The sequence below is a fragment of the Molossus molossus genome, unplaced genomic scaffold (assembly GCF_014108415.1).
Source record: "Molossus molossus isolate mMolMol1 unplaced genomic scaffold, mMolMol1.p scaffold_m16_p_10, whole genome shotgun sequence".
Taxonomy (NCBI): Eukaryota; Metazoa; Chordata; class Mammalia; order Chiroptera; family Molossidae; genus Molossus; species Molossus molossus.
In genome coordinates, this window is record NW_023425345.1 from 19655913 (window position 1) to 19670673 (window position 14761).

A 14761-nucleotide genomic window follows, 5' to 3' on the forward strand; every position below is an offset into this window, starting at 1 on the left:
TGTCCTGACATTGGCTTTCGATGCCTCTGGTTTGGCATTTCCTCGGAGACCGAATGTGGCCACAGTTGCGGAGGCTGCAAGAACCTAGAAATCATGAGAATTCAAATTCCACATGAGGCCAAAGCGGGGGAGGTGACTGACCCCTTACCAAGGTTTGAGGATCTAAACTCTTGAGATGCCAACCCCTGGGAGCACGAAAACCATCTCCAGACCCAGAAGCATTAAAATGCCCCACGTGTCTTCCATAGGACTAATCTTACCCGGACCTCGTCTGCCCCGCCTGCAAGAATTGTGTAGTGACCACAGGTTTTTCCAGACTTAGCAGGGATGCTCCTTACATAATAAAACCACTTCACATTAAAAGTGCTTAGCACTTTTAAAATACTTTTTCCATATATCTTGATACATAACCTAGGTTCATAAATACATCTGTACGCAGGGTGGACAGTAATCTAGCTGGAAACACCACTGAATTTCACATACTCAGTTACTGCTCTCCTTGACTTGGATAGTAATACAAGTTGCAGCTGTTGTTGAGAAAGTAAAAAACAATTCAACTATCTCCAACCCTAACAACAAAGGAAGCTCTTGGTTCACAACTTCGAAGTTGGAAGGTTTTCATCTTATGCGAGTGAGTAGTGTCGTGAGATGAGCTGAAGGAGGAAAGGATGGACACGAGCAAAGAGAAACAGAAAAGCGGTCCCGATGCGTCCGCGCCCCAGCAGCCCGTCAATGGAGGCGGGAAAGGGAGGGGCAGGAATACCATAATCGGCCCCTCTCCTTTCTGTGTTGGGCCTCTGTAAATGCACTGGACCCATCAATGAATTTATTCCCGGATTATATCGAGGGAGGAGAGGTGGGAGGGAGGGAAAAAGCCAAGCTCCAGATGGGAGCCTTGATTTGTGAATGGCCTCTCTCATCTTAATCCCTCTAAACAGGAAGTCATCGGTCGGCCTGTCTCAGATCTGGGTCAATTTCAGCATAATCTTTCTCTCTCCTCTAACCCTCAGCCTCTCCTGCTTCCATCTCCTAACGCAGTAAACACAGCCTCGCTCCCCACACCCACAAACACGTTTGTTCTGTACGTGTGTTTTGCTTTACTCCACCTTGGCTTCCATGGAACAGGAAGGTCATTTCCAGGGCTTCCTTCCCAAGGTGCTGGGGAAGAGGGGGGAGGGGCAGGGAGAGGACGCAGCTGCTCCCCTCATTAAAGCGGTTTTACTACAAGTCTGTCTGGGGACTGCAGCTGGGGAGAGGGTTAGTTGAGCGAGGACTTTACCCTTTTGCTGATTAATACTCTGTTTCCAGTGACTGCTCGACAACATGTCCTCGCCCTAGCTCATTGAATAGTAAAGCACCATAGAACTGTATACTCTGTAACATTCAGCAGTAAGATCCAGCCTACCGAGGACCTCTTAATCAAGTTTTCCTCTTTAAAAAATTTGTTGAAAGGCATTTTGGTGAATTTTAACGATGCTGCCTTCTCTTTGGCTCTCCCTGATCCAACACCTCATGTTTGCTCACACAGATGCTGACCCAGGAACTGTGGGGAGGTTGAGAGAACAAGTCTCCCCAGTCTGGGCTGGCAGCTTCCCTGGGGGGGAGCTATGGTGGTTTTCTTCCATTTTCTTTTCTGATGGAGAGGAGATTCAGGGTGATGGGCGTGATTTGAAATAGCTGGGTTAGCAGAGTGCTAGGAAGGGCTGGGGAAACAGCTCACAGAGCTCCTGTCTTCCTTAAGAAATCCAGGCTCAGCTGGGCCTGGGGTTGGGGTGGAGCCCCCACAGTGCCTAGAGGTGCCTCAGAGAATGGTCCCCTCAGCAGAGCCCCTTCCCCTTGGAAGGGAGGAGCCTGGGTCCTGGGCAGGCTGCTCAGAGCCTTTACTGGTCTGCAGGGTGCGTCAGTCCAGGCCGTTGCTTGGACCCTCTCATCACATTCCTGACGAGGTTCCCATGTCTGTCACCCCCTCCAAGGCAGGGGAGCAACATCGACGCTGGACAGGAGAGACCAGTGGCATAATTCCAACAGAATCTTGTATCTGCCCCTCCTGTCCTTTAATATTTTATCCAACGAGGGGAGCCCTTGACCTAGATGAAGTTTCATATTTTTTGGTTTATTCTTTTATAATAAACACAGCTATAGTAACTTTAGGTCTCAAACACCTTCTCAACTTAGGAACTAAATTGCACAGTTCAAATAATTACATTGTTTCTAGCCACAAGGTTGTTTTCGCCCACAAAGCTGGGGCAGCTTGTGCAGTAATAGATGATGCAGCAACTTATAACCTGAATAGAGGCCCACAGCAGACCGAATTCCCCACCTGCCCTAGACGGCCATCCAAATGAGTCTTCAAGTTTTCTGGTGAGGTCCTATTTACACAATTAGTGAGTATTGAGCGAATCTCAGAAATTATGGTTCAATTCCTATCCCTCAGTTTCCCCTTCCTCTCTGCTCCACAGGTGAATTCCTTTCTTTTCAATTGCATTCGACACATACTAATTGAAATCCACAGTATGGATATGGTATCATGTTTGATGTTATAAGGCAAACCAGAGATGTATAAAGTATGGTCCTTGACTTCAGGCTATCTCTTTATCTCTATCTCTATCTCTATCTCTATCTCTATCTCTATCTCTATCTCTATCTCTATCTCTTTCTCTATCTCTTTCTCTATCTCTATCTATCTGTCTATCATCTATCTATCTAACAATCATTGATAGATGGATAAATGGTATAATAGATACTATTCATAGATGGAATCAATAGACAGATACATATGTATCTATATAAACACACACACACACACACACAGATATTCCAGTAGGAGTGAAGAGGGAGAAGAGGCTAAAATATTCAATGGAGAGATTTTTTTAAAAAGCACACTGCACATTTGCTTTATAGAGACAAAGCAAAGTATCTGAGGATAGAAGAAAGGGGGTGCTGTTACATCTTGTGGGGAGACCGTGGGACACGCCCTAGCAAGCTCTTCTGGGTCTGGCTCTTCCCCAGCCCTCTGCGTTAACACTCTTTCTTGTAGTTCCTCAAACCAGCCCTGTCCCTTCCTCCTAGGGCCTAGGGACATACTCCCGCCTGCAACAAATTGTTTCCCCATCATCACCTCAGAAAACGCCCTGAGTCCTAGATGGGGTTGGGCTCTCCAGTATTCTCACAGCACCCTGTATTCTAGATGGCTCCCCTTAACATTGTAATTAAACAGCCATGTCAAGTTAGATGCTCAGTCAGTGTCTCTGCCTTCCCCAGGGTGCAGCCCCACAGAGGAAACGTGACTCGGTCATCAGTATAGTCCCAGAACCTGTAACAATGCCCTGCACAGAGTAGGTTCTCAATACATATATTTGAATGGATCGAGAAAGGTGGCATTTAGGATTTTTTTTTCTCTTCCTCCTCTTCTCCCTTTCCTCTCCCTTCCTGCCCAGCTCTCCTCTTTCAATGTCTTACTCATCTTAATGATCTTTCTCTCGGCTCTGCACACTCTCCTGTGGTCTGCTAGGACCAGTCATGCACCGAGAGGCCTCCCATTTGTTCTCCTCTGTACGTCTCACTCTGGGGACATCATTTAGGTGCTGCAAATAATTCCTTCAGAGACATTATTTGAGGTTTGGGAGTGATTTTTGGACAGGAGCATCAGCGACACCTGGCACTTGTTCAAAGTGCAGCTAAGCCCCGCTCCGGGGTCAGACTCCACCTTTTAACAAGATGCTCGGGTGAGGGTGCGCATCAAGAGGTGTTGTCACAGAGCTCGTCTCCTAGGATTCCGCGGGTGGGGAAGAATTGTCGCTCAGCCATGTGACATATCAGCTGTGTCCTCTTCAAAGAAGCAGTGGGATGGCGTTAGGAGTGCAAGAGGTGTGTTGGGATGTAACAAAAAAAAGATCAAAGAACCTGCAGAACTCGGTAGGGACACCTTCAGAGCTTGATGCTGATCTGACTCCTGCGAAAGGAAGGAGGGGAGGAAGGAGGGTTGATGGGGAGCGGCTCAGACTGCAGTGTGTCTCTTACAAAGACCTGGCCCACCCAGTGGGCAGATCTGGCGCACAGACTGCACAGTCACAGAGTCTGCACTGGGCAGAAATGGCCGGTCCTTGTGACCCTGCTGTGCTGTGAGCGGCAGAGGCTGCCCAGGAAGAGACTGGCCTCTGCACGGAAGCCAAGGCAGAGCCAGAAGGTGCTACCCGCTGAGGCTTCTGCTCACTGCACTCCTTGAAGCTAAAAAGTAAGTTCTTTCTTACTTAGCAGTATACACCCATGGCTGCCGCATGTGACATCTGGAGGTAATTTTGCAAGAAATCTATGAAAGCAAGTAAATGTATGGAGAGCAGATTTAAGAAATTACCACATTGAAGGAAGCCTCGCTTATATGCTTTTCCAGGACTGTTTGTGTTGTACAGATTCTCCAGGGAACAAGCTCCCCAAGGGCTCCTGGAAGACAAGGTCCAGGGAACATGTTCCCTCAGGGAGCCAGGGAGAGCCCATGTGAACCCATGTGGTGTCCCTGTTTACAAGATGCCTGAGTCAGTAAACAAGATGCAGAGGTCAGGGGTCTGCGATCACCCTCTCAGCTCAGTAAGCCCCGGGCCCCCCAGGCAGACCTGATCCTTACTGGCAGCCTCGGAGCCAGAGAAAATAACAAGCCAGAGCAGACGGAGCAGGAAGGGCAGAGGTCTGGGGAGGGGCATGCAAAGCTCTGCGGTCAACCAGGGACATCTCCACACACTGGTTTTCACTTTCGTGTGCCTTCCTCAGTCATGCACATCTGCCAGGACAGCCACCCACAGGCACAAAATCACACACAATGAAAACATTCACACCTGCCAAAATCACACCCACCCTCACGTCCACTTCAAAAAGCCACACGCACACATACTTCCACTTGACACGAGCTCGTGTGTCCACATCCTGCCATTTCAGCAACCGCGGTGCACCTGGTACCAAGTTCCCAAAACACCCTCTACATGTAGATCACAGACAAGAGGCTGTAACATCCACACATGTAAAGCCCAAACAACATACAGGAATAAAACTAATCAGACATTCAAAAACACAGTCGCTTTATGGCAACTTAAAACCAACAAACCTCTGGAACTGCTAGACATTTCCCGTGGCTGCAGATGCCCACTCAAACCCTGCAGGAGCTGGGGCAAGGGCAGATAGCCTAGCGGGGTTACCCAGAGGACTTAGCTGTTATCTTAGCCACCCCCTGCCTCCCGCAGGAGGGAGCTACAGCTCTCAGGCCCCGTGCTGGGGAAAGAGCACTTGCATCTGGAATGGGGGTCACACATTTCTACAGAGTGGAGTGGAGGGAGCAACAGTCCAAACTCTGCTTGCTGAGGTTTGAATCCAGCATTGCCACTGTCTACCTATATGACCTTGGGCAAGTTAGTCGGTCTCCTTGTGTCTCATTTCCCCATCTATAAAACGAGGACAATCACAGCATTTCAGAAGAGGATGCTGTAGGAATACACCAGTGCTGAGGACGGGGCATCACAAGAGCAAAGTGTTGGGCTTGTTCTCCTGGGAGTCCTCTAGCCCTGGAGCTTCACAGCCTCCCTGGTCTCTTGTAACGGTCCCCACACACCCTCCCTCCGGCAGCTGTAGGTTCCTTCACCCGGCAGGACAGTGCTCACCAGGATCTCTTCGTCCTCCTCCCGTTCCCTGTTAAGGTTTTTGCACCTGGATTTGTGGAGCGGGTGGAGGGGTGTGTGTGTCTGCTGGGATCTGAGACCAGGCAGCAAACCTGCAGAGTCCTGCAGTGCTGGTCTGTCTTGAGGACCGTGCTGATGGGCTGAGAATGAGGGCTTTCCCCAGGGCAAGGGCAGGGGCGCTGCAAGGTCCCACCCAGTACCTTTTGGTGGGTTATAGGAAGTGGGGAAGAGGCATGCTTCTCCATTGGTCTGGAGATAGATTTATCTATCAGTCACCTATTTACCAATCAATCATCTATCTGTCTATTGTCATCTATCTATCTATCTATCTATCTATCTATCTATCTATCTATCTATCTATCTATCACCTTTCAAGACTCATAGCTCTGCCACATCCCTTCCAGTGTGAATTTTTCCCCAAAGAAAGAACCGTTACTCTTCCAAGGCAGAAATGTGAAAAGGACTGTTGTCTCTTCTCTCTTACTCCAACGCAGCCAAAGACTCATCCCTTCAACCTATGACAATTAATTTCCCCTGGAGTCCACTCTGTGTTCAGCGGGCTCCCAGGTGAACTGAAATCCAGAGCTATTCTCATCTGGTTGCCCTGGGAGTTTCAGCGCTCTCAGTACAACCTGTTCCTCCATCCCCCCCACTTCCTCCACCCTCCCTCCCTCGCCTGGCTGCGACCTTCTCAGCCCCCCTCCCTCCCCTGCTCCGGGCCCCAGCTGCGCCCTCCGGAGAGAAACCCGCCGCCACGGTACCGGGGAGGGGGGCGGGAGGAAGGGGAGGGGAGGAGGCAGGGGAGAGCAGGGGAGAGCAGGGGAGAGCAGGGGAGAGCAGGAGGCGGGGGAGGGCAGGGCAGGGGAGGGGAGGAGGCGGGGGAGCGCTCAGGGTGGAGGCCGGGCGCCGCCGCGCAGCGCGAGAGGGGCGGCTGAAGGTTGCATCGGTTGGAAGGAGGTGTTTGGCTGCTTGGTAACGGGCGGCCAGAACCGAGAGAAAGGCAGCGAGCCGGGCAGCGGCTTCTTGACGTCAGGACCAAGCGAGGGGACCGCGCCAGCCACCCCAGTCCGCCCCACTGTGCGCCCGGCCGACGGCGGGAGAGGAGCCGGACGCGAGGCGCTCGCGGGGTGAGGGCGGGGGGTCGGGGGAGCGGCAGGGGCGCAGCATGCCCCCGGCCCCAGGGCCATGGAGGTCTCCCCGGTGCCGCTGGAGAACGGCGGGGCCATGACCGTCAGGGGAGGAGACGAGGCCCCGGCAGGCTGTGGCCAAGCCACAGGGGGGGAGCTGCAGTGCCCCTCGACGGCTGGGCCCAGCGCTGGACCCAAAGAGCCGGCGCCGAGGGGATGCGGCGCGCAGAGGAGCGCGGAGCCGGGAGGACGGCCCTTGCCACCGCCGCCCCAGGAGCCGCCGCAGCCGGGGCAGCTTCCCCCGGGGGACGAGGAGGGAGAAGGCGACCCCGCCCTGGGCATGGCGGAGGACCGGGTGCCGAGCGCCGCGGTGCTGCACCACCAGCGCGTCCTCATCAACATCTCCGGGCTGCGCTTCGAGACGCAGCTGGGCACCCTGGCGCAGTTCCCCAACACCCTCCTGGGGGACCCGGCCAAGCGCCTGCGCTACTTCGACCCCCTGAGGAACGAGTACTTCTTCGACCGCAACCGGCCCAGCTTCGACGGCATCCTGTACTACTACCAGTCGGGGGGCCGGCTGCGGAGGCCGGTCAATGTCTCCCTGGACGTGTTCGCAGACGAGATTCGCTTCTACCAGCTGGGGGACGAGGCTATGGAGCGCTTCCGGGAGGACGAGGGGTTCATTAAAGACGAGGAGAAGCCCCTGCCCCGCAACGAGTTCCAGCGCCAGGTGTGGCTCATCTTCGAATACCCGGAGAGCTCGGGGTCCGCGCGGGCCATCGCCATCGTCTCGGTCTTGGTCATCCTCATCTCCATCATCACCTTCTGCCTGGAGACCTTGCCTGAGTTCAGAGATGAACGAGAGCTGCTCCGCCATCCCCCGGTGGCCCACCCGCCTGCCGGGCCGGCCCCAGGGGTCAACGGCAGCGGAGCCGGGGCGCCTCCCTCTGGCCCAACGGTGGCACCTCTCCTGCCCAGGACCCTGGCCGACCCCTTCTTCATTGTAGAGACCACGTGCGTCATCTGGTTCACCTTTGAGCTGCTTGTTCGTTTCTTCGCCTGCCCCAGCAAGACAGAGTTCTCCCGGAACATCATGAATATCATCGACGTGGTGGCCATCTTCCCCTACTTCATCACCTTGGGCACCGAGCTGGCCGAGCAACAGCCCGGGGGCGGCGGAGGCGGGGGCCAGAATGGGCAGCAGGCCATGTCCCTGGCCATCCTCAGAGTGATCCGCCTGGTCCGGGTGTTCCGCATATTCAAGCTCTCGCGTCACTCCAAGGGGCTACAGATCCTGGGCAAGACCTTGCAGGCCTCCATGCGGGAGCTGGGCCTGCTCATCTTCTTCCTCTTCATCGGAGTCATCCTCTTCTCCAGCGCTGTCTACTTCGCAGAGACTGACAACCAGAACACCCATTTCTCCAGCATCCCAGATGCTTTCTGGTGGGCGGTAGTTACCATGACCACGGTGGGCTATGGGGACATGAGGCCAGTCACTGTTGGGGGCAAGATCGTGGGCTCGCTGTGTGCCATCGCTGGGGTCCTCACCATCGCCCTGCCGGTGCCCGTCATTGTCTCCAACTTCAACTACTTCTACCACCGGGAGACGGACCACCGGGAGACCACAGACCACGAGGAGCACGCAGCCCTTAAGGAGGGGCAGGGCAGCCAGAGCCAGGGGACGGGGCTGGACAGCAGGGGCCAGCGGAAGGCCAGCTGGAACAAGGGGTCCTTCTGCAAGGGGTCCCTGGAGAATGCTGAGGGAGCCCAAAGGGGCAGCTGCTCCCTAGAGAAGTGTAACCTGAAGGCCAAGAGCAATGTGGACCTGCGGAGGTCCCTGTATGCCCTCTGCCTGGATACCAGCCGGGAGACAGATTTGTAAGGCGGGGTCCAGGCTAGCTAGTGGGGAGAGCACAGGCCTCCTGAACCTGGGTATCTGCCTTATACCATAGAGTGTTTCGAACCCCCATATATTTCAAATATGTCCTTTCTTTCACTCCTGCCCTCCCTCCTTCTTTCCCTGGGTCCCCCCATTTTTCCTCTTTCTTCCATGCCACCAAGGGTCGCCTATTTTTAAAAAGTGCCACATTCCATGACGCAAGAGCCGTTAAAATGGTGAGCACTACGAGATGGATGTATTTGTGGCCAGTTTCCTATACCCACCAGAGGAGTAACCCAAACAAAAGGGACTTTAAATAGCCCAGATCCCAAGAGATTTTATAACTGCCGCTATCCCTGTTCCAATTTGCTTTACATATGATTATATTTGTGTATAGGGGAAATATTTTTATGGCTGGTGAGTGGATTTTTGTACTGTTGCTCAGATGGAGATATTTTGGATATATTTTCTAGACATATGTTGTCTTTATGGAAGAGAGAGTTAGTGTGATGTTTTTCTGTGAAACATATTAGAGCCAGAGACCCCGGTTACAGGGTCTGGTTCCTGTGTCTGTACGCCTCTCTCTTTTCTGGGACGTCGGTTCGGTGCTTTGCAGCTGGGGCAGGGAATGTTCTGGAAGAAAGGCAAGTCTGGATTTTTCTGTGCGCCTTAAACAATTCTTGTAACTTTCTTCAAAAAGCATGTTAATGATGTTGGAGGAAGGCTTCTGATAATTCATTCTCTTTGCTTTTATCCCAGGAAATAAAACATTACTTGGTTGAGGCAAGTGTTAGTTTTTCTACAGCTGATGCTTTTTTTTCAAATATAGTCTGTCACTTGCTGTTTCTGGTTTTGGAGTCAGAGCAAATGTCATGTTGACTGGGGTAGAAAACTGGTAATGCTAATGATCTGATCAGCAACATTTTTTTTTGCTGGGTCCCCTCTGATGGAGTGAATTCTGTTCCTCTCAGGCCACGGAGGACAAGGACACCCCTGTTACATGTTAGTATTAGACCCCGCCATCAGCATAGAGTGGGATGGAGCTAAAGGCAGAGGGTGATGGGGTCCTCCAGCCCTCCTCAACCCCCACCCCCCAACTGCTGTGGTTTCCGAACTCTCCTTTGCCTGCAGGTTTTAAGCCCTCCTTACCATGGCTCCCAGCACTCTGAGAAACAGGCCTGGTTCTCAGACACGAAGCTCGTTCACAAAACGAGGCTCTGGTGTGAGAGCTATGGCGGGACAGAGAGAACAGCACCTGATACACTCTCCCTGCCAACCATGGTGGCTGGAGGAGAACACACCGCCCTTCGTTTGAGGCAGCCAGAGGCCAAATGGCAGGATTTGCTTGTCCACAACGAAGGCTGGTTTCTGCCTTGTCCGGAGTAATCTCTAGACTCAGAATGAATGTCTTTGTTTCCTTCTCACTGGAAAAACATCACAGTAGGTATAACACTGGCTGCCGTTTCTTTCTGGGGTTGGCTATTCCCATGGGGCTCTGAATTCCTGCTGAATTATCCAAAGACTGGGTGTTTTACAAGGTCGCCAGGGTGGGCTGGGGCCCCCACACACCTCCCCCGCAGCAGCAGGGAGCTTGGTGGCTGGTTGTGAGGGTGCCTCCAGGTCTCCAGAGGCTGAGGGAGGACCTGCTGAACTGATGTCTGGGAACTGTGGATTTAAATAAGATGCCTGCACAGTAATCAAGCCGGTGCCTGTGACCGGCTGGAGTCATTTCCAGTCAGGAGCTGTTAGCAGCCAATCGGGGAAGGAAACAAGACAGTTGTCATCACACGTGGGGGCAAAGGAAGAAGGTCAGAGGCACTTTATTTATTTATAACTCAAAATCGCGCCAAAGCTCAGCTCCACACCTCCAAGCCCTCTCTGGATTGAAAGCTAATGTGTGGACTTGAGCACACACCTCGCGATTGGGACTGGGCCACCTGATCCCAGGCTCAACCCTCCCTTAAGGGCAACAGAGAAGTTACTGCCTTGGCTTTGAAGATCAGTTCCTTTAGGCTTAAGCAACAGAGAGAGTGGTGCCCAGGTCTTAGATGTGTCCCGGTGCCCGGCAGCCTGCACGGTGAAGTACCCAGTTAATGGCTGCAAGCTCACACATCCTCAGGCTGCAGTGGAGGGAAGGAGAGAGTGAGTCTCCCTGTTTTGTGTGGAAGGAGGGGACCCGGAGGGACCCCTGGAGTTGGGTATCTGGTCCCCTGCTGCTGCCTGTCATCCCTGTGGCATCTGTCCTGGGGCACTGGGAGGGGCACCCACTGAGCAGTGCAGGCATTTCAGTCTCCCTGTCTTCTCGGCGCACCTGTTCTGTGGTTGTGGGGAAGGCGCCACTGCTTACTCCACACTATGGTTCACCTGTTCACATGCTTGGCGGGAGGAACCTGAATGTCAAGGCTCTTAGGGCGCCTGAGGTTAAAGCCCACCCCCCAACCTCCCTTTCTCTGCTGTCATTGATTTCCCACCGTCTTTACCTTCCTGAGGAGATTAGATCGACTGGCCTCAGCCAAGCTTTTTATCCAGAGCTTGCCTCTTGGCCCCCACAGCAAGAAGCCACCCCTGGGTTCATCGGCTACCCCCGCCGGCAACCACGGCGCAGAGCAGGCTGTGCGTGGTCTGCTCTGTGCAAGGACGGCTTCTGGGCGGCAGGGCATCTGCCCCCTTCTCACTACCTGCTTTGTGCCTCCTTGACTGTTGAACCCTAAGCAATGACAGACTCAGAAAAAGAAATATATATATATATATATATATATATATATATATATATATTTTCAAATGCTTTAAAAGCCCCAGTGCCTTGATTCACCCCAGAGACTCTCCCTGAGGGGAACATGAAACAGTGCCAGCCCTTGGGGAATCTTTTCGTGTAGTTGGGTTTTGAGTTACTCTAGCGTTAAAGACATAAGCGCTTCTAGGCTGGGGTGTATGGAGCGAAGTATTTCTCTTGGTGCAGGGGCCCCTTGTGCCAAGTCCCTTCCAGAAGTGGCAGGCGGAGCCCATGAGTGAGACCTGGATGATCTTCACGTGCTCTGCTCTGGCGTGGATCTCGGGAGCACTCGCGTGGGCCCAGCACTCCTTGGTGTGCTGGGGATACTGGAACACCAGTTAGAACGTGGTCTCTGCCTTCATATGCTTCCCTGTCCCAGTGGGGAAGTGATCGGGGCGCAACAGAGACAAATCACCGAAGACAGTGTGTGGAGCGCCTTGGGGGGGGGGGGGGAGGTGGTCTGAAGTGAAAGTTACAGGTAGGAGCCGGAGGGACAGGAGGAATGGAGTAGGAAAGGGAAGCTTCTAGAGACCTTGAAGGGGCTGGGAAGAGGGAAATGGGAATAGTGGGCTAGAGGAGAATGGCTGCCCTGCCCCCATCACCCTCACTGGGGATGTGGTCCGGAGCTGAAGGCTGGGGCTGCTCCCCAGGACCACAGTAGAGGTTCTAATTTTTGCCCGTGGCAGGGGACGCAGAGGTTGTTTAGGGTCAAGGCTGGCAAAACTTCTGACAAGGGCCAGGTAGTAAATAGCAGTCTTTGTAGGCCATGAGGCTAACGTGAAGCTGTTATTGTAGGTCCTTATATAACTATTTAAAATGCAATCATTTAAAAATGTCAAAACCAGCCTCAGCTTGAGAGCTACACATCCCTGTCACATCTGTTTACCAGTCACGCGGAGGCTGCCCCTGGGCATCCACTTACGCCTGTGAGCCCTGACCTGGCTCCTGCTTCGATTTTACTCCATCGAACTTGCATTTCTAGGAAACGCCAGCCTCTGGCTTGGGGAAGGGACCTCATGCTGGCCTTTCCTAGACCGGGGACAAACTTCAGAAGGCTGTATCTTACTTGTGCCACCTTATGAAAAGTAGATTTTCAGGTGGCCGTGGGATAGGCTGGTCAATTTCTAGGGAGGAAGAAGAAAACGCCGAATTGAAATGTTGCCTAGGACTCTGGGCACTGGGCCTTCCCCAAGCTGGTGGTGGGACCGGGCCCAGACTTCCAGAGGATGGGCCTCCTTCTCCTTCTGACCCTCAGTCTTTTCCTGGACATGGGATCACACATGGAATCTCGAGGATGCTTTGCTCTGCCCCTCTTCTCCTGGCTCTTCTCTGGCTGTCGAGAAGGGCCTTGGGCTGGGGAGGCCTCTGTGTGCGCATGTGTAGGAGTGTGCACGGCGGGGGAGGGGAGGCCCAGCCTGGAGTGAATCAACTACAGACCACAGGCCTCCAGACAGAACAAGATGCTTGTTACCTTCTTTTAATTGGCATTTATTTTCTGTTTGTTTTTTTTTTCATCCTCACCTGAGGACATTTTTCCATTTTTTGTACAGATAGAGTGGGAGGGAGAGAGAGGAAGAGAGAGAGAGAGAGAAACATCGATGTGAAAGGGACACATCGAGTGGCTGCCACCCGCATGACCAACCAGGGCCGGGGACAAACTGCAACCGAAGTACATGCCCTTAGCGGGAACCGAACCCGGGTCTCTCCGGACCGCAGGCCGACGCTCTAACCGCTGAGCCAAACCGGCCAGGGCAACTGGCATTTATTTTCAATGTCCAACTTTGCACCATGCAATGTTTTGGCTAGGAGGAATCTTATAAATAATAAAATCTGTCCCACTTCTTTTACAGAGGGGCAAACCGAGGCCCAGAGAGGAGGGGTTATATCCGAGGTCATGCCCCCAGTTAAGTAATCTAAGCCTGGACACCCCCCCCCCCCCCCGACTCCCAGGCTGGGTTTCTCTCTGCTCTGCACTCTGCTCCTTCTGCATGAAAGTCTGTTTCCACCGAGCTGCCCTCTACCCTGCCTCCTGAGGCACATCCCTGCCACATCAGTTCATCTGCATCCAGTCTGCTCGGGAAGGCTTCCTGCGGCCCTGCAGGCGTGCTGTGAGGCCCCGGTCTGCCGCCTCCAATTTGCTTCTACTCAATTCAACCTGCGAGTACTGCACAGGTCGAGCAGGTGCAGGCAAGGCGGATACAGCGCTGCGGCAAACAGGCGCCAGGACACATCGTCTCACTGTTAGGAGGGGAAACAAAATCACTCGCAATCTATTCGTCTTCCATTCACTCATTTATTCTTGCCTTCATTCATTCAACAAATATTTGTTTGACAGACAGGCATTGTGCATGTGCTGAGGCCCTGGGAACAACTGGTAAGGGACCTTTCCTGGTTGGTTTTCCAGTCCACTGGGGGAGAATCAATAATCATGTAAGCAAATGAATATTTTGCTAGATAATTTTTTTAAAAGTATGTTTTTATTGATTTTAGAGAGGAAGGGAGAAGGAGAGGGTAGGAGAGAGGGAGAGAAACATCAATGTGAGAGAGAAACATCAATTGGTTTCCTCCCGTCCTGACCTCGAACCTGCATAAACCCACAATCTGGGTATGTGCCTGACCCGGAATCAAACTGGTGACCTTTCCCAGCACAGAAAGACCTTCAACCAACTGAGTCACATCAGCTGGGGCTGCTAGATCATTTTTATTTATTTTTTATTTATTTTTATTTTTGTTATCCTCACCTGAGGACATTTTTCCATTTTTTTGTTCAGATAGAGTGGGAGGGAGAGAGAAAGACATCGACGTGAAAGGGACACATCGAGTGCCTGCCACCCGCACGACCCAACCAGGGCCGGGGACAAACTGCAACCGAGGTACGTGCCCTTGGCAGGAACCGAACCAGGGTCTCTCTGGACCACAGGCCAACACTCTAACCGCTGAGCCAAACTGGCCAGGGCTGCTAGATCATTTTTAAAGTGAGGCAATGGCGGCCACGGAAGAAATGAGCAGCATTATAGGAGGAGGAGAGGTGTACAGCTCGAGAGAGGCGTGGTCAGAGAGGACACGTGAGTGGAGCATGAGAAGGCATGAATTAGGGCAAGGAGAGGGACAGTGACGGGGACTCTGGGAGCATTAGGAGGGAGCCTATGATTTCCTGCAGAAGCAGAGCAGGGGAGACCTCAGGCAGAGGGGTGGAGAAAGGCCCAGGCCTCCTGGAGAGCTCCAGGCAGGGTTTGCAATCCCAGCACCACCTCTGGCCACTCCGCACCGAGGCGCAGGACGGTGCCCGCCCTGCCGTTCCAGGCAGTGCACCCAAAGG

General features: G+C 53.1%; 1 protein-coding gene across 1 annotated transcript; it reads left to right on the top strand.

Annotated features, from left to right (window-relative positions):
- The first annotated feature begins 6597 nt into the window (after nt 1-6597).
- Nucleotides 6598-9447, top strand: KCNA5 (potassium voltage-gated channel subfamily A member 5). Its single transcript, XM_036253092.1, has one exon. It carries the CDS (start codon nt 6849-6851, stop codon nt 8670-8672), a length of 1824 nt encoding a protein of 607 aa, XP_036108985.1. The 5' UTR covers nt 6598-6848; the 3' UTR covers nt 8673-9447.
- Nucleotides 9448-14761: the final 5314 nt, after the last annotated feature.

Bases quoted from the DNA above. Each gene is read 5' to 3' on its own strand.
- KCNA5 (XM_036253092.1), top strand. From the start codon at position 6,849: ATGGAGGTCTCCCCGGTGCCGCTGGAGAACGGCGGGGCCATGACCGTC.